The sequence below is a fragment of the Pan paniscus genome, chromosome 10 (genome assembly GCF_029289425.2).
Source record: "Pan paniscus chromosome 10, NHGRI_mPanPan1-v2.0_pri, whole genome shotgun sequence".
NCBI classification, from domain to species: domain Eukaryota; kingdom Metazoa; phylum Chordata; class Mammalia; order Primates; family Hominidae; genus Pan; species Pan paniscus.
Genome location: NC_073259.2, coordinates 110,469,329 through 110,495,225, shown reverse-complemented (window position 1 = coordinate 110,495,225; position 25,897 = coordinate 110,469,329). Strand labels below are relative to the sequence as shown.

The window sequence follows — 25,897 nt, the reverse complement described above, 5'->3', positions numbered from 1 at the left end:
GGGGACCCGCTGAGACACGGCTTGCCAGGTCCCAGTCCCTCCCAAATGCCACAGCCATTGGGAGTCCACAGGGTCTGCTTTGAGACCTGCACAGCAGACTCCGCCCAGAAAGACCACAAATGAACCCTCACTGAGTTACTACCTCCAGCTGCCCTAAGAATGACAATAAACCTGCCTTACGGGAGGAAGCAGCCACCAGGGTCCTGTGCCAAGCATCAGGAAAGCATTTGGGTTCTTAGAGGTTGCCATGAATGCTGGCCCTTCCAGCAGGGAGGCAGCCAAATTGGTTTGGTAGCAGGCCATTACCATGGGCCTGATCTCCCCCAATGAGGGAGTGCAAAATACATGAGGATTCTGACTTTCAAAACCCTATCCTCAAGTAATGGTGTCATTATTACACAAACATAGACTTGTGATTTAAAACGTAATGTTTTCTTCTGTCAGGAATTAAGATTGAATACATGTCAGATTAATAAATTGGATTCTTCTGTGCCCGTGATTTATAAAATTTCTTCCATAAAGCCTGAGCATCCGTGGAGAAGACCAGGAGAGATAAGGGAGGAGAAGAGAAAGCAAGTTTCTGTCCCTCTGCCCTTGCCTGAGCTAGAACAGAATCACATGAAAGATGGACATTTCGTTCACTGTTTCAGTTTGGCAGTTACTCAATAAGAAATAGAATTCATTGTTCTGGCCTCTTGGGGTGGTAAGAGAGGGAGCCCTACTAGATTGGTATTGTAATTAGTTTCAAGTCCCAAGGCTTCTGTACATGGTCAATAGTGACAATGCTTCTTCACAAACCACATAGGATCCTGGAAACGGTACTCACAGAAAGCTGGCTATGATTTACTTACGACTTACACTATATGTCAGGTGCTGTGCTATGCATTATTCATACTTGATTTCATTTAATCCTCAAACAATTCTTACAAGGAAGATATTATTAACTCCATTACATAAATGGGAAAACTGAGGCCCAGAGAGCTTAGTGACTTTTCCAGAGTCATACAACAGTTCTCCTGGGCTCCTCAATGAGGCACTTGGGCTTTGCAGCAAGTAGATCTGAGTTTGCATCTTGACTCCACGATTTACTGCATGAATGACCTTCAGCAAGTCTTTGCCACCTCTGAGTCTCAGTTTTTACATTAGTAAAATGAGGAGCCCTTTCCAAACTTAAAAACTCTTTGATGTTCAACCTGACTATATAGTCAAAGCAGTTAAACAAAAAGGCAAACATGTGAGCTGTCCTGCTTATAAAAACAATGCAGCGTTGCCAACAAGATTAAGAAAACAATGCATGATCTTATTTTAATATTTATACCATCCTCTGAAGCCAATATATAAGAAAAGACTAGGATTGGGCATAGACAAGATCCTTGCCTACAGGTTGCAAAACTTGGGGAGAGTTACCACAAATAGCATGGTGAATGAGTTAGTGCTAATGAGTGTCGTACAGACTCCGGGAGACATACTGGCATTCAGAAAGATACGTGGGGTCAGGAATCATTGGGGAAGTTTCAAGAAGAGGTTGAGACATTGCAGAATATGTAGGTTGACTAGCTGTGGGGAGAGGCAGGAGCTGGGTGGAAGACTGAAGAAAGCAGATTGCACCCTAACATGAGGCCATTCTGTTTGATTTGTGCAGACAAGCCCACAGGGTATGGCTCCAGCAGTCGGAGGGCGCCTCAGACAGGCATCGTGGATGAGTGCTGCTTCCGGAGCTGTGATCTAAGGAGGCTGGAGATGTATTGCGCACCCCTCAAGCCTGCCAAGTCAGCTCGCTCTGTCCGTGCCCAGCGCCACACCGACATGCCCAAGACCCAGAAGGTAAGCCCACCTGGGTGGGATCCAGCCATCCTCAAGTGGTCTCTCTCTTGTGCATGTGGGTGGGCCAAGCAGAAATCCTGCCCCATAGTCTCCTGGCTTACAAGTCAGAAAAGCTCCTTTGCACCAAAGGGATGGATTACATCCCCATCTCTTTGGTCACTCTGCATTGCAAATTTCCCCTCCCACCGCTATGGACGATGTGATGATTGGAAGATGTTACAAAACAGTAGCTAAACAAACGTGGGCTTTGGTATCAGACAAAAGTGAAGTCCTGGCTTTCTCACACACCAGCTTAGAGCCCTTGCCAAATAATGTGATGTACCCAAGCCTCAGTTTCATCAGTAACATTGGGATAATAATAATATCTACCACATCAGTTTGTTGTCAAAATTAAGTAGCTCATGCATATACTTTGAGATGCTTTTCACATGCCTGCATAAAGTAATTGTTGGACCATCGTTAATGTCTGCCATAATTGCACTTAATAACAAAGCTTGTAACCTTTCAAGTTCTGAGATTCTATAATCTTCCAAAGAAAATAAAAGGCTAATGGGAACTATTCAAAATTCATATTCAGTAGCAAGCATAATTAAACATGAAACATTAAAAATAGAAATTTCTGTTTGGCTATAAGAATGCCTAGACGTTTGTAATGATCAAAATCTGCAGGCATCATTTTCTAAGAGCTAGAATGTAAACAAACCTCAGAGGTACCAACTATGCCATCAGAAGTACATAAAACATCTGATGCACATTTAGTCACTTGATCAATTTCTCTTGAATGAGTGAACGAATGAACAAATGAATATAAGAGATTAAAATTTTAGCCATTAAGTAGAAAGAATAAGAACTAAAGAGAAGGTAAAGGAGGAAAAAGAGAAGGCAAGGAAGTTGAGTAAGGAAAGAAATAGCTCTCATTTAAGTCTTTTGGGGACTCTGTTGAAAAAAGAAATGCCAACATGTGGTTTTAATCTTTGGAGCTAGAACTAATAATATTGTGCAAAAGCACAAGATGAGAGATCAAGAAGTTCACCATGACACCTTCGCTGCTTCCTGGTCTTAAACCTCAGCTGAGGCTGGAAGAGGACCATGGTGGCTTATTGGAGATGTGACCCCAGGGAGCCCCTCTGAAGGATGGAAGGGGACTGGGCAAGACCCAACACACACAGAACACAGTAGCCACTGGCCAGGCAGGAAGCAAGGATCTCAGAAAAGACTTTTAGGTGAATGTGGCAGGAAAGCGTGCTTGCTGGGGCAAAGGCAGATTCATTCTTTCTCTTCCCAGGTGACCCAGCACCTCTTGGTTTCTAACTGGGGAGGGGGTAGGTGTCAAGAGATGAGTCCCAAAGTTCTGGAATGGTGGGTCTTGTGACTGAGATCTAGACCCCTCTCCAGCACGAGTGCTGTCTCCTGCATCATATGGAGCCTGGGCATTCTGAGCTCATTCAAAGGGACACCATGGGAACCACTTGTTCTCAATGCAATTATTTTTGTGATGTTTACAGTATCAGCCCCCATCTACCAACAAGAACACGAAGTCTCAGAGGAGAAGGAAAGGTGGGCCAAAGACACATCCAGGAGGGGAACAGAAGGAGGGGACAGAAGCAAGTCTGCAGATCAGAGGAAAGAAGAAAGAGCAGAGGAGGGAGATTGGAAGTAGAAATGCTGAATGCAGAGGCAAAAAAGGAAAATGAAGGACAGGAGGATTAAACAGACAGAGGCAAGGATGATGAGAGAGGAGCAGACAGCAAGAATGAAAAGCAGAAAATGCAATAGAGGAAATGAAGAAAAGTAGGCCTGCAGGAGCTAGATGATGATGTGATGGAAATAGAAGTAACCTTTTAGAGAATCTCGCTAAGAAACATGGAGAAAACGGAAAAGAAAAATGTAATGCCCTAGAAAGCCCAAAGAAAGACAGTGGCAAAAATGAAAAAAAGAATAAAAATTATAAAAGAGGCAAAAAAGACACATTATTCTCTGCCTCTAAAACACAATTAAATAAAAGAATTTAAATAAAAATTAAGGCTTCTATATGCATTTTTTAATTTTGTATGAATCTGTTATGGAAGAATTGCCTATGTCAATATATGTTCAGAGTTAAATATTAGCCCCAAATGCTCAGCAAGACTGAATTGTGTCATAGAAGTTCCCAGATTCCCTTTTCCCGCAATGTCATTGGAGGCTGCATTTCTTAGTCAAGTCCAGGGTTTAGGCCAAAGGGCATCCGGTATTGCCTAAAACCCTGTGAGGTCTGTGAGGTAACTTTTGAGAAGAGGTCACTGCACTCTTCTTCATCTTTTTTGCACTTTAGAATCAGATATAAAAGATGTATAAGTTTGCTAGGGCTGCCATAACAAAGTATCATAGGCTGGGTAGTTTAAACCACAGAAATTGATTTTTTCATAGTTCTGGGAGTTGAAAATCCAAAATCAAAGTATCAGCCCTTGCAAGGGCCTTAGAGAAGGCTCTGTCATGGGCTCCTCCCCTCGGCTTGTAGGTGGCCTCCTTCTTCTTCCCCTGTGTCTTCACTTCATCTTCCCTCCATACATATCTCTGTGTCTAAACATCCTCTGTGTGAAACAACACCAGCCAGATTGGATTTGGGCCCACCCCACTGACCTCATTTTAACTTAATTATCTCTGTAAAGACTCTGTCTCCAAATACAGTCATATTTTGACGTACTGGGAGTTAGGACTTCAACACATGAATTTGGACACAATTCAGCCAGTGACAGAAGACTTCTGATCTCTGATGATAACCACTGCATTTTGATTACAGCTCCTAGAAAACACTCCCCTCCACCACCCCACCACAGATCTATTTTTATATCTGAAACCCTGAGTTTCTGCTCCATGAGAACCCCAGGAACATACTATGTTAGATCTGGAAGAGGCCTCAGAAATCCCCTTATTTTGAAGACTCGGACACTGAGATCCAGAAGTGGGTAAAGATGTGCTTGGGTTCTAAGCTGCTCTTCTTTTGGCCAGGAGACAACAGCACATAATCAAAGTGGGTCAACTAAGAAAGAATTCCAGAAGGAAAAGAGAGGGCAGAAATGAAGGGAGAGAATGAGAGCAAAAGTGCTGGATTTCCCTGAGGGTGAAGAAAAGCTAAATAGAATCACAGAATTCAGATTTTAGAAATCTTCTCCTTCAGATCCCTTGGTTTAATCAGTAGGATTGGGGTCTTCATAGATAATAAAGCAAAAAGTCTCGCCATCCTCCAAGTTGTGAATTAGAAGAGCTGAGAAAGGGTACAAGACGGAAGTTCTCTACCAAACAAATGATGACATTTTGGGGTAAGAATATGACTAACCCAGAAGTGAAGCATTTCATCCAAGTAGTCTATTTTGAAGATGTCATGGTATAAAGGAACCTCCTTTCTGCCTGGTCCTCCATGCCTCTGCCATGCTTTTTACTCCAGGATCACCCTTTCTAGTGGTTCACTGAAAACCCAGGATTACTTAAATATGATGGACATGTTCACGGCTCAATCCAGGAGGAAAAGGTCGAACTGAAAGCATGCCAAAGCCCCACATGGGAACCAAGCCACTGCTGCTGTGGTTGCAAAGTGGATCCTGGCTTATCAGAGCAGAGAGAAGCCAGGCTCATGCCTTAGCCCAAGTGGCCAGTCACCTTATTCAGAAGATACTAAGTTCTCCAGCTAAGACATCCATGCTTTGGGACCAGCTGCAGACAGAAGCCAATTCCTACTACAACTATCACCTTAGAGTAGCATATAGACACAGATGGCTCTTCAAAGGACCACAGTTCCATGGAATAACTAAGAATTCATGTCCTGTGGAAAGGTTTGAATAAACTATAATTATACCCAATCATAAATTTCATTCAAGAAGAACTAAAGCAAAGGCAAAGACAGAGAGAAGAAGGAAGGAGGGAGGGAGGGAGGGAAGGAAGGAAGGAAGGAAGGAAGGAAGGAAGGAAGGAAGGAAAGGGAAGGAAGAACAAAAAGACTTTCTAGTTAAAGAATGCTTAACTAGCAAACTATGTACTATAAGACAGTTCTTTTCGGAATGAGTTTTATCAACTCTAAAGCAATTATCTTGAATGCCTACATGTGATTACTGAATAATATGAACCAAGAAAACAGAAAGAATCTATATTATCTTTCCATTTCCTTCTTTCCAGTATCAATACCCAAGCCTCTAGTGATACATGGCATATAATGTTGGATGGATAGATGGATGGATGGATGGATGGATGGATGGATGGATGGATGGATGAATGGATGGTTGGATGGACAAATGAGTAACATAGGCTGATGAATAGTGGTAGAAAGACACACCATAAAAACAAGTGGCACTGCTGAGATGAAATGATTCCTATTCTCCTACATAAGACAGTGAGGCAAGTACAGAGTAAAAAAGGAAAGGCATAGGAGCTATGCTTATACAAGTATTGCATGTTTGGAATTTCCTTCGCTGGCCAAATTGAAATTGTTCAAGGACCTATTGCTACAGGTGGCAACTGGCTAAGAATTTCATAGTGAATATTATACACCTATTACTCCCCTTAATGTTTCTTTGAAGTAAGCAGAATATTAATAATCATTTAAAATTCCAGTGTTTCAACTTCAATTGTTTCCTAGGGCAAATTGATAATTGTGTGTAAAACTAATTGGAATATGTATGGAATAATCATCCTGAAATAAAATTGGTGAAAAGTATTTTTTATTGAGCATCTACAATGTGCAAACCTCTGTACTAGGCATGAACAAGAGTTATAAGCATTGGAGAGGCTAAAATATAGTCCTTAAGGCTGGGCACAGTGGCTCATGCCTGTAATCCTAGCACTTTGGGAGGCCAAGGCGGGCAGATTGCCTGAGCTCAGGAGTTCAAGACCAGCCTGGGCAACATAGCGAAACCCCATCTCTACTAAAAATACAAAAAAATTAGCTGGGCATGGTGGCACGCACCTGTAATCCCAGCTACTCAGGAGGCTGAGGCATGAGAATTCCTTGAACCTGGGAGGCAGAGGTTGCAGCGAGCCGAGATCCTGCCGCTGCATCCCAGCTTGGGTGACAGAGTGAGACTCTGTCTCAAAAAAAATTAAATAATAAATAAATAGTAAAATACAGTCATTAAGAGTACAAAATGTAGATTCAGACTACCTGGGTTCAAATCTTGGCTCTTACTTGCATTGTGGCTTTGGGCAGATCATGTAACTTATGTGTGCCTCAGTTTCCTCATCTGTTAAATAGGGGCAACAACTGAATCTACCTTATTCAGTTGTTGTGAGGGTTTATTGAGATTGTGTGTGTGTATGTGTGTGAGTGTAGTGTGTGCATGTGTGTGTCTGTGCAAGGAGTGGGAGGTGTATATTCAGAGACACATATTACAGCACTTAAAATGGTATCTAGCAGTTAGTAAGCATTATTCAAGTTTTAGTTAACATTATTTTACTTACCTCTGAAAATTGGAGCTATGTGAAAAAGACGTTGGTCTCCTGAAGTAGAAGCCAGTCTTGTGTCACCAAAAACTTCAAGCCCAAGCTTGCCAATGCTTTTCCATGATGTGGTAGTAGAGTTTCAAGCATGTGGTAGGAGAATAAGAGAACTCAATGACCTAAGAACCATTCCAACCCAGAGAACCCCTGGTTCTATGAATAATTCCAACTTAAATAGGTAGCTTGGCTCTCCCAAGTGAGAGCCATTGCTTCTGTTTCCGGGTCATATAATGAACTTTCAGAAAACCACCATTTTTCTCAACCAGTTAAAATTAAGTGTAATACGTGCTTTCATTTCATGGTGCCTGGGGAAAATTTAATTGTAGCATGAACTCCAGTTATTGGTAGTCTTAAGTAAAATTGCCAAAATAAATAGAAATGCAGGATATTTCTGGGCTCACACAGCTTCCGGGACACTTTAGTTTCTTGGGCTGCCAATCCAGTGCCTTTCACAAGCATTTGATCTTTTTTCAAACATCTCTTGAAAACAAACAAAACCTCACACAGCTTCTAATGTGTGCACTGTTCGAATGTAAGGGTGGAAAAGGAGGCAAAGAAATGAGCTCCCAAAGAGCAATTCCCCTTCTCTCGCCTCCATCCCTTGACGACCTCCCTCCCACTAAAGGGAAACATTGTTTTCTTAGGTAATAAATTCTGCAATTTCTCAAGTCCATTAACATCCACTGGGCAAGATGAGATCTATTCTTTTTATTTGCCCATAGGAAAAGAATAGTGCTTTTTTGCAATATTCACTAGATAACGCAGAGTTGACTTTTAATCCAAGGGCAACATTGATAGTCTCTAGTTAAAGGGGAAGCCTTCGGGAGCAATGAAAAGATTAATAGTTTTAGATGAAGCAGAATCCAAATCCCTTTTTATGAGTTTTGAAATATCCAGTTTGTATGCTCACCTCAATACTTAAAGCCCAGTTACTGATTCCTTTGGCCTAAGCAAGACAGGTCAATTTTTAAAGAGGGAGTAGCTGAGGTTAGCAAAAATTCTCCAGGTCCACAAAACTTCCAGACCTGCAAGGTGAAAATCAGCTTTCCTGTCATCCCTAAAGGCCTAACTGGAATCAGAACTTTTCCCTGATGCCCACATATTTGGAGGTCCTTTTTTAATGGGACTCTTTAATGCCTTTAGTGCCATCCCATTTTCATCCAGTGTCCAAAAGAAATGATTTAAAAATATAAACGTATGTTTAAATTCCAGAAGAGAGAAATGGAGATTGAGAACAATAGGGAAATGATGAGAGCTATGGGAAAAGAGGTTTATGAGTCCATGTCTGATTCTTCCAGAGAGCCCCTAAGAAAGTTCTTATCATACCAGGAACTCAATTATAACTTTCATTGCCTATTGTTAGATGAGTAACAGGAGCTAGAAAACACTTTGGAAATTCCCATCTTTATTTTTTTAACTAATATGATTATAGTTTTGAGAACCATTGGTCAAGAAGCTAACTTTTTAAAAAGTGGAAGTATGATGGTTAGAAATAAGAATGCTAAAGGTGCATCAAGCTGATTTTAATTCTAAATGTCCTTGGCAGCAATTTAGAATCTGTAATAAACTATACCAAAGAGTTTTGAGGGGAAGGGGATTAGTTTCTCCCCTTCCTTCGTGTGTGTGTGTGCACCTTTGTGTTCTAGCATTGTTGCACCCATTACAGAACGGGGGGGAACTATTTTCCAAAATTATAGGTGAGAACAGTTTCTTGGATTGTCTTTCAGTGAAGGTAAATTCCTCTGTAAAAACTAACCATCATTCAGTAAAAACTGCAGGATTCCTTTGTCTTCTCAAAAGCCTGTTTCTCATCCTAAATTAAAAATTATTCAGGAAATAGAGAGGACATTATTGGAGGGGTGGAAATAAGTTGGTTTTCTTTTTATTGTATCTTTTGAGGATCCAGGGACTTCTACCATTTTCCATCTAACATACAGAGAAGGATTCTCTAGGTCCCTGTCTATAGACTGCAGTAACTTTCCTATAGAACCAATTTGCAATTTTAGAAATTTCTAGGTCTAATTATTGACCCATTACAACCAAAGGTCAATGCATCCAGCCAATCTTCCTTCTATCATCCCCTGCCCTTACTTCTATTAGGGACTGGGATTACAGGCAAAACCCATTAAATGCCTCTTCTACCACTTTCCCATTTCATAACCATTAGCCTCTAACTTCCTCTATTCAGTTTCTCATATGCTTTCATGCCCATTGGGTCAGATAAAGGAACATTCATTTATTTGAGTAGGCATCTGTTATGATCACTCTGGAAAAAAGATGACAATGGGTTACCTTGTCCTCTTGGGCTTCTCTAACTGACATGGTCAAAATGCCCATATGAAGATAAGATGTTAAGAGCAAGATTTATGAAAAGCTGAGTGTGATGGCAGCTCTTGTCTCATAAAATAACTCGAAAGTTCCCAGTGAAAGACCAAGAAATTTTACAACAAACCCAAACCGGCCAAATGGTCCAAGCTTCCAAGCTGGGATCCATGGCTAAAGTTTCTACAAAATTCTGGGCACAATGTATAAACATTCACTTGGGGCTTTCTGTCTAGCCAGCACCAAGAGGTCAAGTAATCAAGGACCAACTAGCCCTGCCATCTGTGAAAATATGTGCTATTTTCACGGCTTTAGTTCACAATTATGGCAAGACAAAGTTCCGAATGATTAGGAGCAAGACCATGGCAGGTTGACGGTTGAGTAAGGTTCTCAATCAGCTGACAATTGTAGAGTTGGGGATGTGCAATGTTTATGTCATGGTGTAAGTATGTGGCATGCTTGACTAGCTTGTGAGGCACTGGAAGACTAGAAGGAATGAAAAATATGAATGAATCAATAAATGCATAGTATAATTACGTTATTTTGTCAGTATTGTTTTACCTAGGTCACTATTGAATGCTCTGATTTGTCTCTCTATAAATAATAATACGTTTTCTTCTTCAAAAGAACATTAGGATGAAGGTAGAGGTGCTTTTGGCACAATGCCACAATTCTGATTTTTTTAAAACTGTGTGCATGCATAAAATGTTCTTGAGCCATTCTCTGCCTTGGAATAGCACTGGCTGGCACTCTGCATGTTTACTTTTATATGCTGAAGGCCCCCATCAACCTCAAACAGAGGCAAATCAATTTAACTTGTCATAGTGTTATTTTGTTCATCCTAAAAGTTCAAGAGAGCCTTCCAAACTTCCAAAATTTCTCTCAATTCAGTGAGGAGGAAAATTCAGAACACAGCATTTGAATGTTCTGCCCAGATTTGTCACACACACAAGGAATGAGTGAAAGAGGGCAACACCCTTTCCTCCTAACCCTGTGAACTCATCACTATTGCATTGAAATGACACCAAAAGGTAAAAACCCTAGGCCTCACATCTCCCAAGAACACTGCAATAGGAGTTACTGCACACACCAGTTTAAGTAACTCTAGCATAAATTGTATGTCAGATGAAACGACGGCATTTTGGAGGCTTAAGAGAAAAAGAATAATCAAATCCAGTTTTTAGGTACGAATGTGCTGAATCTTTAGCACATAGCAGCAAAATTGCTAGAATCTGGTGTTTCACTTTTTAAAATACCACATTTGAACCTTTCAGCAATTCCAAAATCAACTTCCTCTGCGAAAGATAGTAAGCTTAAACATTTTTTAAATTTAAAAATGTAACACAAACAAACAGCTAAGTAAACAAGCTGCCCATAAAATCAACAGTCTGGGGAGCCCTGATCCTGAAGTATTTTACAACATCCTTCATGACTATTAAAGGCAACATAAACACCTCTTGTCAGCAAGGGAAACTACCCTTGGCATTTTTTTTTCTTTGTTCCCCAGGCTTTTAAACCATTTTGATAGAGATTTTTTACATCACAGGCAGAAATATTTGAAATAGAGTCAGGTGGTAGTCTTTAAAAGAGTAAGAAAGTTGCTAAGTCAAGATAATCTTGGAATAAAGTCCTCTGATGCCTGGGGATTCCTAGGGATGCCCCAGTCACTAGAAAACAGAGCTATAAGTCCACTCTCCCAGCACTCAATGGAGCTCCGGAAACCAAGGAGCTAGCTACTGTTTCCTCACATTCAGCCAGAGAAAGGGCAGCACTCTAGCATGCAAACTTCTTTGACAATAGTAACAATTAAAAAGTAAATTAAAAAGAATCATAATAGCTGATATTGATTAGGTACTTGCCCTGTGGCAAGAGCTATAGGGAATCACCTCATTTAATCTTCACATAAAGCTTGCAGAGTGAATACCACAATTATCACTATTATATAGACAGGAAAACTCAGGCTGAGTATGGCTAAGTGTCTCGCCAATGTCTTGGGCTAAGAAGTGGTCAAGCAGAATCCAAACCCGAGATAGATAGACCACAGTGTGCTAATCAAGCACTGCACTCTCTCCTCCATTTCTTAGTTGATATTTACCATATACAATCTGTCACTTGTATGAGATGGCAGGGGGTTCTGTGCTATTTGTCCTTGTAGAGAATACCACAGGAAGAAAGTAAGCAGCCATGCAATATTTGCTGTTGACCTGAACTCCATTCCATCATTCCTGCAGGAAATTCGCATCCATTAAATGAGCATTTCCTGGTTTGCCACTTTGCTCAAACACTGCTTGGATCTGGGGAGGATACAGAAGTGAAGGAAATATGCTACCTGCTCTCAAGGAACTTATGTTTTAGTGGAGAGACAAACATACAGAATTTACTCTACAGAACATCAATGCTTGAGCAAATGTAGACCCAGAGAGGGCTCTTACAGCACACAAGCCAGAACAGACTGATGGTGCTAACAATTAGGTTCAAGTTTTTTCTAAACAGTAGACTCTCCTGCATACAACTATACCGCATGCCAGGTAAATGACTGAGGGTTATTACATCCAATTAGAACACCACTGTGTTGTAGGTGCTCTTACCCCACACTTTCATTTTACAGAAGAGGAAATTGAGGACAGCACAATGTAGTGATTATCAAAGGTCACACGACTACTGTGTGGGAGAGCTAGGATTTAAACCAGATGCATAAGATGAGGTCCTCCAAGAAACAGAAGATGAGAAGGTGTTAAATGAGCAGGGGTTTTATTAGGGGGAATTAATGTGTGAACAGAAATAGGGGAGGATAGGCAAAGCCATCAGATTGCAAGGCAAGCCTAACCCCAAGGGAAGGAGAGAGTGAGAGTAGATTGGTTGGAAACATTTTTGGTGGGTCTATGGTCTAAGGAAAGTTCAGCAAAGTCATCATGGAGTTTTTGAGCCAAAGTTGGGCAATACAGTTGCCCAACAAATTTCTGTGTTTCTCAGAAATAGGTCTGCCTCAATGTCCCCACCATACTTGGTCACTGGCTCTTGGGAGGGGCCTGCCCTGTTCCAATCCACTAGAGCCAAAGAAGAGCCGTTGTACTGGCAGAGGGCGGGGGAATTCCTACAACCACATAAAAAGTGGGGTGAGGTTTCCAGAAAAAAACGTGATGCTGGGCTGACCAAAACTGTGTCCAGTAAGTACATATCCCTCACTCTGTTAAAGAAGCAGCCACATAAACAAGGAGTACACGTTTCTCAAAATGTGCACCTTGTTCTTTGGTTTTAAAGTCACATCCCAAAGTGCTGAGTAGATCGCATGACCCTCGCTTTGCCTGGCTGCCAGAGAGGAAAGGCTGATCCAACTCTCCTGGAATTTGAACTTGTGATTCCCTGAAGTAAAGAGATATCAAAGTTGATACTGAGACATCTAAATCATCCTCCACCATTTCACATGTCCCCAGGCCAAGCCAGCAAAATTGCTATAGCACATCCCTTTCAACAGGTAAAGGGCTGATATCTGAGCCCTCTTTCCAATCATCCACTGCTCTTTTCTTCTCATTTTGCCCTTTTTGGGAGAAGGTCAATGCTGAGTTAGTACTTTATGCTGTACAATAAGCTGCTGATATTCCATGCTGGACAGAATTTTCCCAGTATTTTTTATAGAGTGCCAGGCTTTTCCTAGACTTCATGTCATACAATACTTAACTTGTTTGGAGTGGGGGGAGATGGAAACATAGTCTATTGAAAACATCACTGCTTCCTCCCTGAAGTTTAAAGAGCCTATTTTTATCCTTTTAGATTCTATCTCTCAGGCAAAATCTTATAAAGATAGGTGGGGAGGAAAAAAAGGGGGTTATAATACCTAGGGAGTTTGCTTTTGCTAATTGAATACTGTGCTCCTAGACTTCTATAAATACCATTACAAACGGGTCCCAGCTTGTGGTAATACTCACCCTCCTCATTGAGTCTTCTGTCCCATGGCACAGCCTTTCCCTCCAAACCAGCATCTACCCCCATCTGGAAGCATGGGCAGCTCATGATATTATCAACTATTGCTATTGGAAAGTGATTTGGACTTGAAAGCGCTAGATATTTTTTACCTCTTGGGGAGGCAGTTTAGCAGAGTGGTTAACTGGTGAGCTCCAGAATCAGAAGGAATAGGTCCAAATTCCAACCACTATTACATCTCCATCATAAGAAATTAGGCAAGTTGTTTATCCTAAGTTTCAGATTCCTTAAAGATAAAACAGTCAAGACAGTAGTACTTATCCCTGAGAGAAGTATAGGAAACAAGAAAATATATGCAATTTACATACATACTACAAACCCCAGCACATAACAAATGTTCAAGTAATGGGAACTGTTATTATTTTAGCCCTTTGTCTATCAGTTTGTTCCTCTGTGACCTCAAGCACATTACTAAATGTTAGCGAGCTTCAGCTTGTACGTGGGACTGACAGGAATAACACCGCATCACCTCATGTGGTGATTGTAAGGATTCAGTGATATTATTTTGTAAACTGTAAAGCCTTTGCAAATGTTAAGCAAGATTCTTATTATTGCCATTGTTATTAGTCCTCAGTGATCTTTTTTTTTTTTTTTTTTTTTTGGAGACAGAGTTTTACTCTGTCGCCAAGGCTGGAATGCAGTGGCACAATCTCAGCTCACTGCAACCTCCGCCTCCTGGGTTCAAGCAATTTTCCTGCCTCAGCCTCCTGAGTAGCTGAAACTACAGGCACACGCCACCACACCAGGCTAATTTTTTGTATTTTTAGTAGAGACGGGGTTTCACCATGTTGGCCAGGCTGGTCTCCAGCTCCTGACCTCAAGTGATCTGCCCACCTCGGCCTCCCAAAGTGCTGGGATTACAGGTGTGAGCCACCACACCTGGCACAGTAATCTTAATTGAAAAGTCTGTGGATAGCTTTCCAAAGGAAAGCTTGGAGCTAGGATAAGAACCAAGAGATAATGGGAGAAGGTGAATGGCCTCTTCAGGGCCTTTTCTAGCACCCTAAATATGCATGTCTGTCCATAATGGGTAATCATATATATCACAAATTAAACCCTCCACAAACTTATTTCCTAATGTGTTTGTTAACCTTTCCTTCTAAAGGGTAAACTTCTTTAACCAACCCCAGTGAGCTGGAGGAGCAATGTTTTCTTAATAGTCTTACCTTCGTTGGTGTCAATAGGAAACAGTATTTACTCACTACTGTTTTCCTTTTAAAAATCTGTCTAGTTGCATACTAGAAACAGTTTCAGCTGGTTTGTTTGTATTGGACAAGCTGCTGAAGTGAAAAGTTTTTGCTTGACTGAATGTGAGACAGTTTCATAACTCTTCAAGAAGTGTACCAAAGGTGGGTGCCAGCTCTGATGACGGCTGCTTCTAACATGCCTCCACTTGCCGCCCATTGTCAAGGGTGGCTGGCGTAATTAAGTTAAGACAATGAGCAAAGCAACAGATGCAACTGAGACCTAGTCCCTGAGTGCTTTTGTTTTGTCACTGTCATTGTCTGCAACAAAGAAGTCACATGTGACAGCCTGGGAAGAGAGCCAAATGCAAACCAGACGATATCCCAGCTGGTTTGAATGGCCTCCACCGTGCACGTGTGTGCATGGGAATCATGCTACTTGGCACAGCATCTGCTTCACTCAAGTGAGTTTCAGCCCATGGCTTTGCTGTGATGCTGAGACAGACCCAGAAGAAACAGACCAGGGAATCCCTCCGCTCAGACTTTACACTTTATATCTTGTGCTTTGAGAGAAAAGAAAAAGAATCTCTCTATTGGAGACAAAAAATAGGATGTATGTGGTTGGTCAATCTAACCTCAATTCTTTTTGCTATAGCCCCCCGCTAATTTAAAGAGTGAAGCATAGATGGTACCTTAATGTTTTCTTGTAGAAATTTGGGATTAATTTGGCTTGAGAGGAAGAATGGAGATTAAATGCTTTATGAGGCTTTCTTTTAATTTGTTCCCATTTCATTCCTGAATATTTTCTTAGTTTGGGCATTGCAGATGTTTAAAGAACTTCTTATTTTGAGCTGGTATGCCTCTTAAACAGAAAAACAAAAGGTAAAATTCAAATTAGTGTGTTTCTCCGCCTGTTAATTAATTTGGTTAGTAGTTAGGCAGAGAGATGGCATCCTTAATAATATCTATTTTGGGGGTTTGATCAGCTACAGACCATCAACAGTGTTGATTGAGAATTGAACAAAAACATTTCAAAGAGTTTGGGAACATTAGTGATGCTATTCTGTGGCCCCATGTGTCCTTCTCTCATTTTTCTAGAGAACTCCTATAAGAAAGCAGAACACGGCCAGGCATGGTGGCTCACGCCTGTAATCCCAGCACTTCAGGAGGCTGAGGCAGGCAGATCACCTGAGGTCAGGAGTTCAAGACCAGCCTGGCCAACATGGTGAAACCCTATCTCTACTAAAAATACAAAAAATTAGCTGGGCATGATGGCGCGTGCCTGTAATCCCAGCTACTTGGGAGGCTGAGGCAGGAGAATCACTTGAACTGGGAGGCAAAGGTTGCAGTGAGCCTAGATCACACCACTGCACTCCAGCCTGGGTGACACAGTGAGACTCCAACTCAAAAAAAAAGAAAGAAAGAAAGAAAGAAAGCAGAACCCAATGGAAGATTAAGAACACACATTTAGCTCACGCCTGTAATACCAGCACTTTGGGAGGCCAAGGCGGGTGGATCACAAGGTCAGAAGTTCGAGACCAACCTGGCCAATATGGTGAAACCCCATCTCTACTAAAAAGTACAAAAATTAGCCATGCATGGTGGCAGGCGTCTGTAATCCCAGCTACTACGGAGGCTGAGGCAGGAGAATCGCTTGAACCCGGGAGGCAGAGGTTGCAGTGAGCTGAGAACGCGCCACTGCACTCCAGCCTGGGCGACAGAGCGAGACTCCATCTCAAAAAACAAAAAAAAAAAAACACAAGTTTACTGGGAACTTAGCAGTAGATGCTTTGCACCACAACAAATGTATCTTAAGTGGTCTTTTGTGATATTTGAGGGAAACTGCCAGAATTTAAAACAAATGGCATTTCAAGTTATTCTATACAAATGCCCAGTTTCTTTCTACCATCTTTTTTTCCTTTTTGCAGTGGTCACTGAGCTATTTTAATGAATGTTTTTACACAATGATGCCATCTTCCTTCTACTCAGTCAGTACAAGATGTTGACCATCGACTCATAAAACGCTAGCTACCTTTCATGAAGGACTTGGTGATAACTCTAATGTTCCAAGTAGAACCGGAAAACATGTGTAAGAAAAACTGCCGATCCCTATGGGCCTTGGCCAATAGGTATTATTCCCAAGGGGTGGCAGTTTATCTTTTTCCCCAGCCTTCATATTAAAACCTCTCACCTTCTCCAGGTCTCAGGTCTGTGTAATCTCAAATGTGCTTTAGCTCCTCACAATATTGTAACTGTGTGGGTGTTCATTACCTTAGCCAGAAGACAGTTTACAGATTCCAGGTCTCATGGAGAGAACTTTTGTTTTTGGTTATGAACCTCACTGTATACCAATAATTATCCATTACATCCTTCTGTAGAGGGCTCTCTGGCTAGAGATAAAACCAAAAAAAGAAGTACCTCAGGTTTATGCATATAAATGCCAGTTCCTCCTTGATTTTATTTCAAAACTCCTGTCTACATACTTTGCAATTTAAATACATTCAAGGATAAAGTAATAACTGTAGGAAAAGTATTATAATATAATGACTTAGTTCTGCACATCACGAGGGGGTCCCTCATACTCATTCATTCATTTCACTCATTTTACAGATATTTATTGAGCACCTGCAATAACCTGCACACTGTTCTAGACACTGGGGCTATAACAGTAAACAGACAGATACATCTCTAGTCTTACAGGGCTTCTATTCTAAGCAAAACTCAATATCCAGGCCGGGTGCAGTGGCTCATGCCTGGAATGCCAGCACTTTGGGAGACCAAGGCCAGGCAGATCACCTGAGCCCACTAGTTGAAGACCAGCCTGGGCAATATAGCAAAACCCCATCTCTACAAAAAAAAAAAAAAAAAAAAAATTGTCAAGGCATGGTGGCATGCGCCTGTGGTCCCAGCTACTTAGGAGGCTGAGGCAGGAGGATTGTGTAAGCCTGGGAGGCAGAGGTTGCAGTGACGGGAGATGGCACCACCACACTCCAGCCTGGGCAACAGAGTGAGACCCTGTCCAAAAAAAAAAAAACCCTCACTATCCTTAAGATAACATCATTGCTTGTTGATGAGTGAATGTTAACACCAAATTAGGAACCCAGGACTTTTAGTCTTGGCATGGTTACTTTCCAATAAAGATGACAATACTAAGAGAAAAATGATTTAATAATGATAATAGTGGCTAATACTTATGTAGTGCTTACCATGTGCCAGGTCTATTGTAAGTACTTTTATATATATTAATTATTTAATCTTTGATCCTATAAGGTAGATATTATTGTTACCCTAGTTTATAGATGAAGAAACGGAAACACAAGAGATTGCCACTCATACAAGTTTACACAGCCAGAAAATAGAAGAGCTACGAGTTGAGCTCAGCCCAGTATGTCTATGATTTTACAGACTCAAAATTAATTATAAGATTTCCTAATCTTCGATTTCTGAAACTCTGCCTTGCTCTAGAGGAAAACAAGAAAAACAATGAAAAATAAATATCTCTTTTTTACAAAAATTAAAACAGAACAAACTGCAATAAAACAACAGAGGATGAATCCAGAATGTGATTGATTTTTTTTCTTACTAGGAAAGGATCTAGAGGCCAGAAGGCTGGATTTTTCAGGATCTCCTTTCAATCAATGAATCTGTGATAGAAGCAGATGAATCAAATCTCATCTTTGTGTGATTATAAAGCTGTCTGTGGTATTCACGCCACCAGGGGTACATAGAAGATGCCTGAGTGAGGTTTGGCAAAAGTACTAAGGGCCTGTCCACCTATACATGCCCTTCTCAGGAAAACCAAGGTTCAAGCTCTCTATTAGCTCAACTGGTAAGGCGTCAGATATGGAAGGTTGAGACCCAATGTTAGAAATAGATGGATACCTAAAACTTCATCAAGTTAATGTCACTTTTTCTCCTTTATTTATAGGAAGTACATTTGAAGAACGCAAGTAGAGGGAGTGCAGGAAACAAGAACTACAGGATGTAGGAAGACCCTCCTGAGGAGTGAAGAGTGACATGCCACCGCAGGATCCTTTGCTCTGCACGAGTTACCTGTTAAACTTTGGAACACCTACCAAAAAATAAGTTTGATAACATTTAAAAGATGGGCGTTTCCCCCAATGAAATACATAAGTAAACATTCCAACATTGTCTTTAGGAGTGATTTGCACCTTGCAAAAATGGTCCTGGAGTTGGTAGATTGCTGTTGATCCTTTATCAATAATGTTCTATAGAAAAGAAAAAAAAAAAAATATATATATATATATATATCTTAGTCCCTGCCTCTCAAGAGCCACAAATGCATGGGTGTTGTATAGATCCAGTTGCACTAAATTCCTCTCTGAATCTTGGCTGCTGGAGCCATTCATTCAGCAACCTTGTCTAAGTGGTTTATGAATTGTTTCCTTATTTGCACTTCTTTCTACACAACTCGGGCTGTTTGTTTTACAGTGTCTGATAATCTTGTTAGTCTATACCCACCACCTCCCTTCATAACCTTTATATTTGCCGAATTTGGCCTCCTCAAAAGCAGCAGCAAGTCGTCAAGAAGCACACCAATTCTAACCCACAAGATTCCATCTGTGGCATTTGTACCAAATATAAGTTGGATGCATTTTATTTTAGACACAAAGCTTTATTTTTCCACATCATGCTTACAAAAAAGAATAATGCAAATAGTTGCAACTTTGAGGCCAATCATTTTTAGGCATATGTTTTAAACATAGAAAGTTTCTTCAACTCAAAAGAGTTCCTTCAAATCATGAGTTAATGTGCAACCTAATTAGTAACTTTCCTCTTTTTATTTTTTCCATATAGAGCACTATGTAAATTTAGCATATCAATTATACAGGATATATCAAACAGTATGTAAAACTCTGTTTTTTAGTATAATGGTGCTATTTTGTAGTTTGTTATATGAAAGAGTCTGGCCAAAACGGTAATACGTGAAAGCAAAACAATAGGGGAAGCCTGGAGCCAAAGATGACACAAGGGGAAGGGTACTGAAAACACCATCCATTTGGGAAAGAAGGCAAAGTCCCCCCAGTTATGCCTTCCAAGAGGAACTTCAGACACAAAAGTCCACTGATGCAAATTGGACTGGCGAGTCCAGAGAGGAAACTGTGGAATGGAAAAAGCAGAAGGCTAGGAATTTTAGCAGTCCTGGTTTCTTTTTCTCACTGAAGAAATGAACATCTGCCAGCTGTGTCATGGACTCACCACTGTGTGACCTTGGGCAAGTCACTTCACCTCTCTGTGCCTCAGTTTCCTCATCTGCAAAATGGGGGCAATATGTCATCTACCTACCTCAAAGGGGTGGTATAAGGTTTAAAAAGATAAAGATTCAGATTTTTTTTTACCCTGGGTTGCTGTAAGGGTGCAACATCAGGGCGCTTGAGTTGCTGAGATGCAAGGAATTCTATAAATAACCCATTCATAGCATAGCTAGAGATTGGTGAATTGAATGCTCCTGACATCTCAGTTCTTGTCAGTGAAGCTATCCAAATAACTGGCCAACTAGTTGTTAAAAGCTAACGGCTCAATCTCTTAAAACACTTTTCAAAATATGTGGGAAGCATTTGATTTTCAATTTGATTTTGAATTCTGCATTTGGTTTTATGAATACAAAGATAAGTGAAAAGAGAGAAAGGAAAAGAAAAAGGAGAAAAACAAAGAGATTTCTACCAGTGAAAGGGGAATTAATTACTCTTTGTTAGCACTCACTGACTCTTCTATGCAGTTTACCACATATCTAGTAAAACCTCGTTTAATACTATAAATAATATTCTATTCATTTTGAAAAACACAATGATTCCTTCTTTTCTAGGCAATATAAGGAAAGTGATCCAAAATTTGAAATATTAAAATAATATCTAATAAAAAGTCACAAAGTTATCTTCTTTAACAAACTTTACTCTTATTCTTAGCTGTATATACATTTTTTTAAAAGTTTGTTAAAATATGCTTGACTAGAGTTTCCAGTTGAAAGGCAAAAACTTCCATCATAACAAGAAATTTCCCATGCCTGCTCAGAAGGGTAGCCCCTAGCTCTCTGTGAATGTGTTTTATCCATTCAACTGAAAATTGGTATCAAGAAAGTCCACTGGTTAGTGTACTAGTCCATCATAGCCTAGAAAATGATCCCTATCTGCAGATCAAGATTTTCTCATTAGAACAATGAATTATCCAGCATTCAGATCTTTCTATTCACCTTAGAACTTTTTGGTTAAAAGTACCCAGGCTTGATTATTTCATGCAAATTCTATATTTTACATTCTTGGAAAGTCTATATGAAAAACAAAAATAACATCTTCAGTTTTTCTCCCACTGGGTCACCTCAAGGATCAGAGACCAGGGAAAAAAAAAAAAAAAAGACTCCCTGGATCTCTGAATATATGCAAAAAGAAGGCCCCATTTAGTGGAGCCAGTAATCCTGTTCAGTCAACAAGTATTTTAACCCTGAGTCCAACATTATTTGAATTGAGCACCTCAAGCATGCTTAGCAATGTTCTAATCACTATGGACAGATGTAAAAGAAACTATACATCATTTTTGCCCTCTGCCTGTTTTCCAGACATACAGGTTCTGTGGAATAAGATACTGGACTCCTCTTCCCAAGATGGCACTTCTTTTTATTTCTTGTCCCCAGTGTGTACCTTTTAAAATTATTCCCTCTCAACAAAACTTTATAGGCAGTCTTCTGCAGACTTAACATGTTTTCTGTCATAGTTAGATGTGATAATTCTAAGAGTGTCTATGACTTATTTCCTTCACTTAATTCTATCCACAGTCAAAAATCCCCCAAGGAGGAAAGCTGAAAGATGCACTGCCATATTATCTTTCTTAACTTTTTCCAACACATAATCCTCTCCAACTGGATCATAAATAAATTGAAAATAACTCATTATACCAATTCACTATTTTATTTTTTAATGAATTAAAACTAGAAAACAAATTGATGCAAACCCTGGAAGTCAGTTGATTACTATATACTACAGCAGAATGACTCAGATTTCATAGAAAGGAGCAACCAAAATGTCACAACCCAAAACTTTACAAGCTTTGCTTCAGAATTAGATTGCTTTATAATTCTTGAATGAGGCAATTTCAAGATATTTGTAAAAGAACAGTAAACATTGGTAAGAATGAGCTTTCAACTCATAGGCTTATTTCCAATTTAATTGACCATACTGGATACTTAGGTCAAATTTCTGTTCTCTCTTCCCCAAATAATATTAAAGTATTATTTGAACTTTTTAAGATGAGGCAGTTCCCCTGAAAAAGTTAATGCAGCTCTCCATCAGAATCCACTCTTCTAGGGATATGAAAATCTCTTAACACCCACCCTACATACACAGACACACACACATTCACCCTAAGGATCCAATGGCATACTGAAAAGAAATCACTTCCTTGAAAATTGTATTAAAAAACAAACAAACAAACAAAAAGCCTGTCCACCCTTGAGAATCCTTCCTCTCCTTGGAACGTCAATGTTTGTGTAGATGAAACCATCTCATGCTCTGTGGCTCCAGGGTTTCTGTTACTATTTTATGCACTTGGGAGAAGGCTTAGAATAAAAGATGTAGCACATTTTGCTTTCCCATTTATTGTTTGGCCAGCTATGCCAATGTGGTGCTATTGTTTCTTTAAGAAAGTACTTGACTAAAAAAAAAAAGAAAAAAAGAAAAAAAAGAAAGCATAGACATATTTTTTTAAAGTATAAAAACAACAATTCTATAGATAGATGGCTTAATAAAATAGCATTAGGTCTATCTAGCCACCACCACCTTTCAACTTTTTATCACTCACAAGTAGTGTACTGTTCACCAAATTGTGAATTTGGGGGTGCAGGGGCAGGAGTTGGAGATTTTTTAAAGTTAGAAGGCTCCATTGTTTTGTTGGCTCTCAAACTTAGCAAAATTAGCAATATATTATCCAATCTTCTGAACTTGATCAAGAGCATGGAGAATAAACGCGGGAAAAAAGATCTTCTAGGCAAATAGAAGAATTTAAAAGATAAGTAAGTTCCTTATTGATTTTTGTGCACTCTGCTCTAAAACAGATATTCAGCAAGTGGAGAAAATAAGAACAAAGAGAAAAAATACATAGATTTACCTGCAAAAAATAGCTTCTGCCAAATCCCCCTTGGGTATTCTTTGGCATTTACTGGTTTATAGAAGACATTCTCCCTTCACCCAGACATCTCAAAGAGCAGTAGCTCTCATGAAAAGCAATCACTGATCTCATTTGGGAAATGTGGGAAAGTATTTCCTTATGAGATGGGGGTTATCTACTGATAAAGAAAGAATTTATGAGAAATTGTTGAAAGAGATGGCTAACAATCTGTGAAGATTTTTTGTTTCTTGTTTTTGTTTTTTTTTTTTTTACTTTATACAGTCTTTATGAATTTCTTAATGTTCAAAATGACTTGGTTCTTTTCTTCTTTTTTTATATCGGAATGAGGAATAATAAGTTAAACCCACATAGACTCTTTAAAACTATAGGCTAGATAGAAATGTATGTTTGACTTGTTGAAGCTATAATCAGACTATTTAAAATGTTTTGCTATTTTTAATCTTAAAAGATTGTGCTAATTTATTAGAGCAGAACCTGTTTGGCTCTCCTCAGAAGAAAGAATCTTTCCATTCAAATCACATGGCTTTCCACCAATATTTTCAAAAGATAAATCTGATTTATGCAATGGCATCATTTATTTTAAAATAGAAGAATTGTGAAAGTTTATGCCCCTCCCTTGCAAAGACCATAAAGTCCAGATCTGGTAGGGGGGCAACAACAAAAGGAAAATGTTGTTGATTCTTGGTTTTGGATTTTGTTTTGTTTTCAATGCTAGTGTTTAATCCTGTAGTACATATTTGCTTATTGCTATTTTAATATTTTATAAGACCTTCCTGTTAGGTATTAGAAAGTGATACATAGATATCTTTTTTGTGTAATTTCTATTTAAAAAAGAAAGAAGACTGTCAGAAGCTTTAAGTGCATATGGTACAGGATAAAGATATCAATTTAAATAACCAGTTCCTATCTGGAACAATGCTTTTGTTTTTTAAAGAAACCTCTCACAGATAAGACAGAGGCCCAGGGGATTTTTGAAGCTGTCTTTATTCTGCCCCCATCCCAACCCAGTCCTTATTATTTTAGTATCTGCCTCAGAATTTTATAGAGGGCTGACCAAGCTGAAACTCTAGAATTAAAGGAACCTCACTGAAAACATATATTTCACGTGTTCCCTCTTTTTTTTTTCTTTTTGTGAGATGGGGTCTCGCACTGTCCCCCAGGCTGGAGTGCAGTGGCATGATCTCGGCTCACTGCAACCTCCACCTCCTGGGTTTAAGCGATTCTCCTGCCTCAGCCTCCTGAGTAGCTGGGATTACAGGCACCCACCACTATGCCCGGCTAATTTTTTGGATTTTTAATAGAGACGGGGTTTTACCATGTTGGCCAGGTTGGTCTCAAACTCCTGACCTTGTGATTTGCCCGCCTCAGCCTCCCAAATTGCTGGGATTATAGGCATGAGCCACCACACCCTGCCCATGTGTTCCCTCTTAATGTATGATTACATTGATCTTAAACATGGTCCTTCTCTCCTCATTCTTCAACTATCTTTGATGGGGTCTTTCAAGGGGAAAAAAATCCAAGCTTTTTTAAAGTAAAAAAAAAAAAAGAGAGGACACAAAACCAAATGTTACTGCTCAACTGAAATATGAGTTAAGATGGAGACAGAGTTTCTCCTAATAACCGGAGCTGAATTACCTTTCACTTTCAAAAACATGACCTTCCACAATCCTTAGAATCTGCCTTTTTTTATATTACTGAGGCCTAAAAGTAAACATTACTCATTTTATTTTGCCCAAAATGCACTGATGTAAAGTAGGAAAAATAAAAACAGAGCTCTAAAATCCCTTTCAAGCCACCCATTGACCCCACTCACCAACTCATAGCAAAGTCACTTCTGTTAATCCCTTAATCTGATTTTGTTTGGATATTTATCTTGTACCCGCTGCTAAACACACTGCAGGAGGGACTCTGAAACCTCAAGCTGTCTACTTACATCTTTTATCTGTGTCTGTGTATCATGAAAATGTCTATTCAAAATATCAAAACCTTTCAAATATCACGCAGCTTATATTCAGTTTACATAAAGGCCCCAAATACCATGTCAGATCTTTTTGGTAAAAGAGTTAATGAACTATGAGAATTGGGATTACATCATGTATTTTGCCTCATGTATTTTTATCACGCTTATAGGCCAAGTGTGATAAATAAACTTACAGACACTGAATTAATTTCCCCTGCTACTTTGAAACCAGAAAATAATGACTGGCCATTCGTTACATCTGTCTTAGTTGAAAAGCATATTTTTTATTAAATTAATTCTGATTGTATTTGAAATTATTATTCAATTCACTTATGGCAGAGGAATATCAATCCTAATGACTTCTAAAAATGTAACTAATTGAATCATTATCTTACATTTACTGTTTAATAAGCATATTTTGAAAATGTATGGCTAGAGTGTCATAATAAAATGGTATATCTTTCTTTAGTAATTACATTAAAATTAGTCATGTTTGATTAATTAGTTCTTTTGGATAATGTTGGTGTAATGTGTCATTCCTTAAGAATTCTACTGTTATATACCATTTTTATTAAGGTCATTGCAATAAATAAACATGAAAACATACCCAGAAAAACAAAACTAATCACACACAAAAATGAAGACATCTCATAGAATTTACAGATTCTATTTAAAAGTAAATATGTTTCAAAGGACTTGCAAAAGCGGTGTAAGAGATGTATGAATTGTACAATATATGCATCAACAATAAAGCAGTTGTACGTAAAATCCCCTCACTGTCACCCAACAGTGACTTATAATCCCTGACACAAAGTGGTTGGGAAAATATTCTATTGCCAGAAGGTTCACACATATCAAATAAGGCACATACTATATAAATGGCATCTAATACATTCCCATACCAAGAGATTTATAAGAATGTGATCTCTCAGCATTGAGTTTTTGTTTCAATAAATCGTTCCAATTTTTTACTGAATAGATACTGTGAATATCAAATTCACAACAGCATTTATAGAAGTAC

General features: G+C 39.5%; 1 protein-coding gene across 2 annotated transcripts in view; it reads left to right on the top strand.

The window, feature by feature from the left end:
* Positions 1–25,377, top strand: part of IGF1 (insulin like growth factor 1) — an 82,803-nt gene extending 57,426 nt beyond the window's left edge. Inside the window, exons 3-4 of one of the 2 annotated variants that reach the window (XM_008958018.4) lie at positions 1,643–1,824; positions 18,706–25,377. In XM_008958018.4, the coding sequence (XP_008956266.1) occupies positions 1,643–1,824; positions 18,706–18,765 (242 nt within the window). In that variant the 3' untranslated portion in view covers positions 18,766–25,377. Of the gene's footprint in view, positions 1–1,642; positions 1,825–3,329; positions 5,084–18,705 lie in introns of those variants that run through there. The other variant, XM_003832573.4, reaches the window with a different exon arrangement.
* The last annotated feature ends 520 nt before the right edge of the window (positions 25,378–25,897 follow it).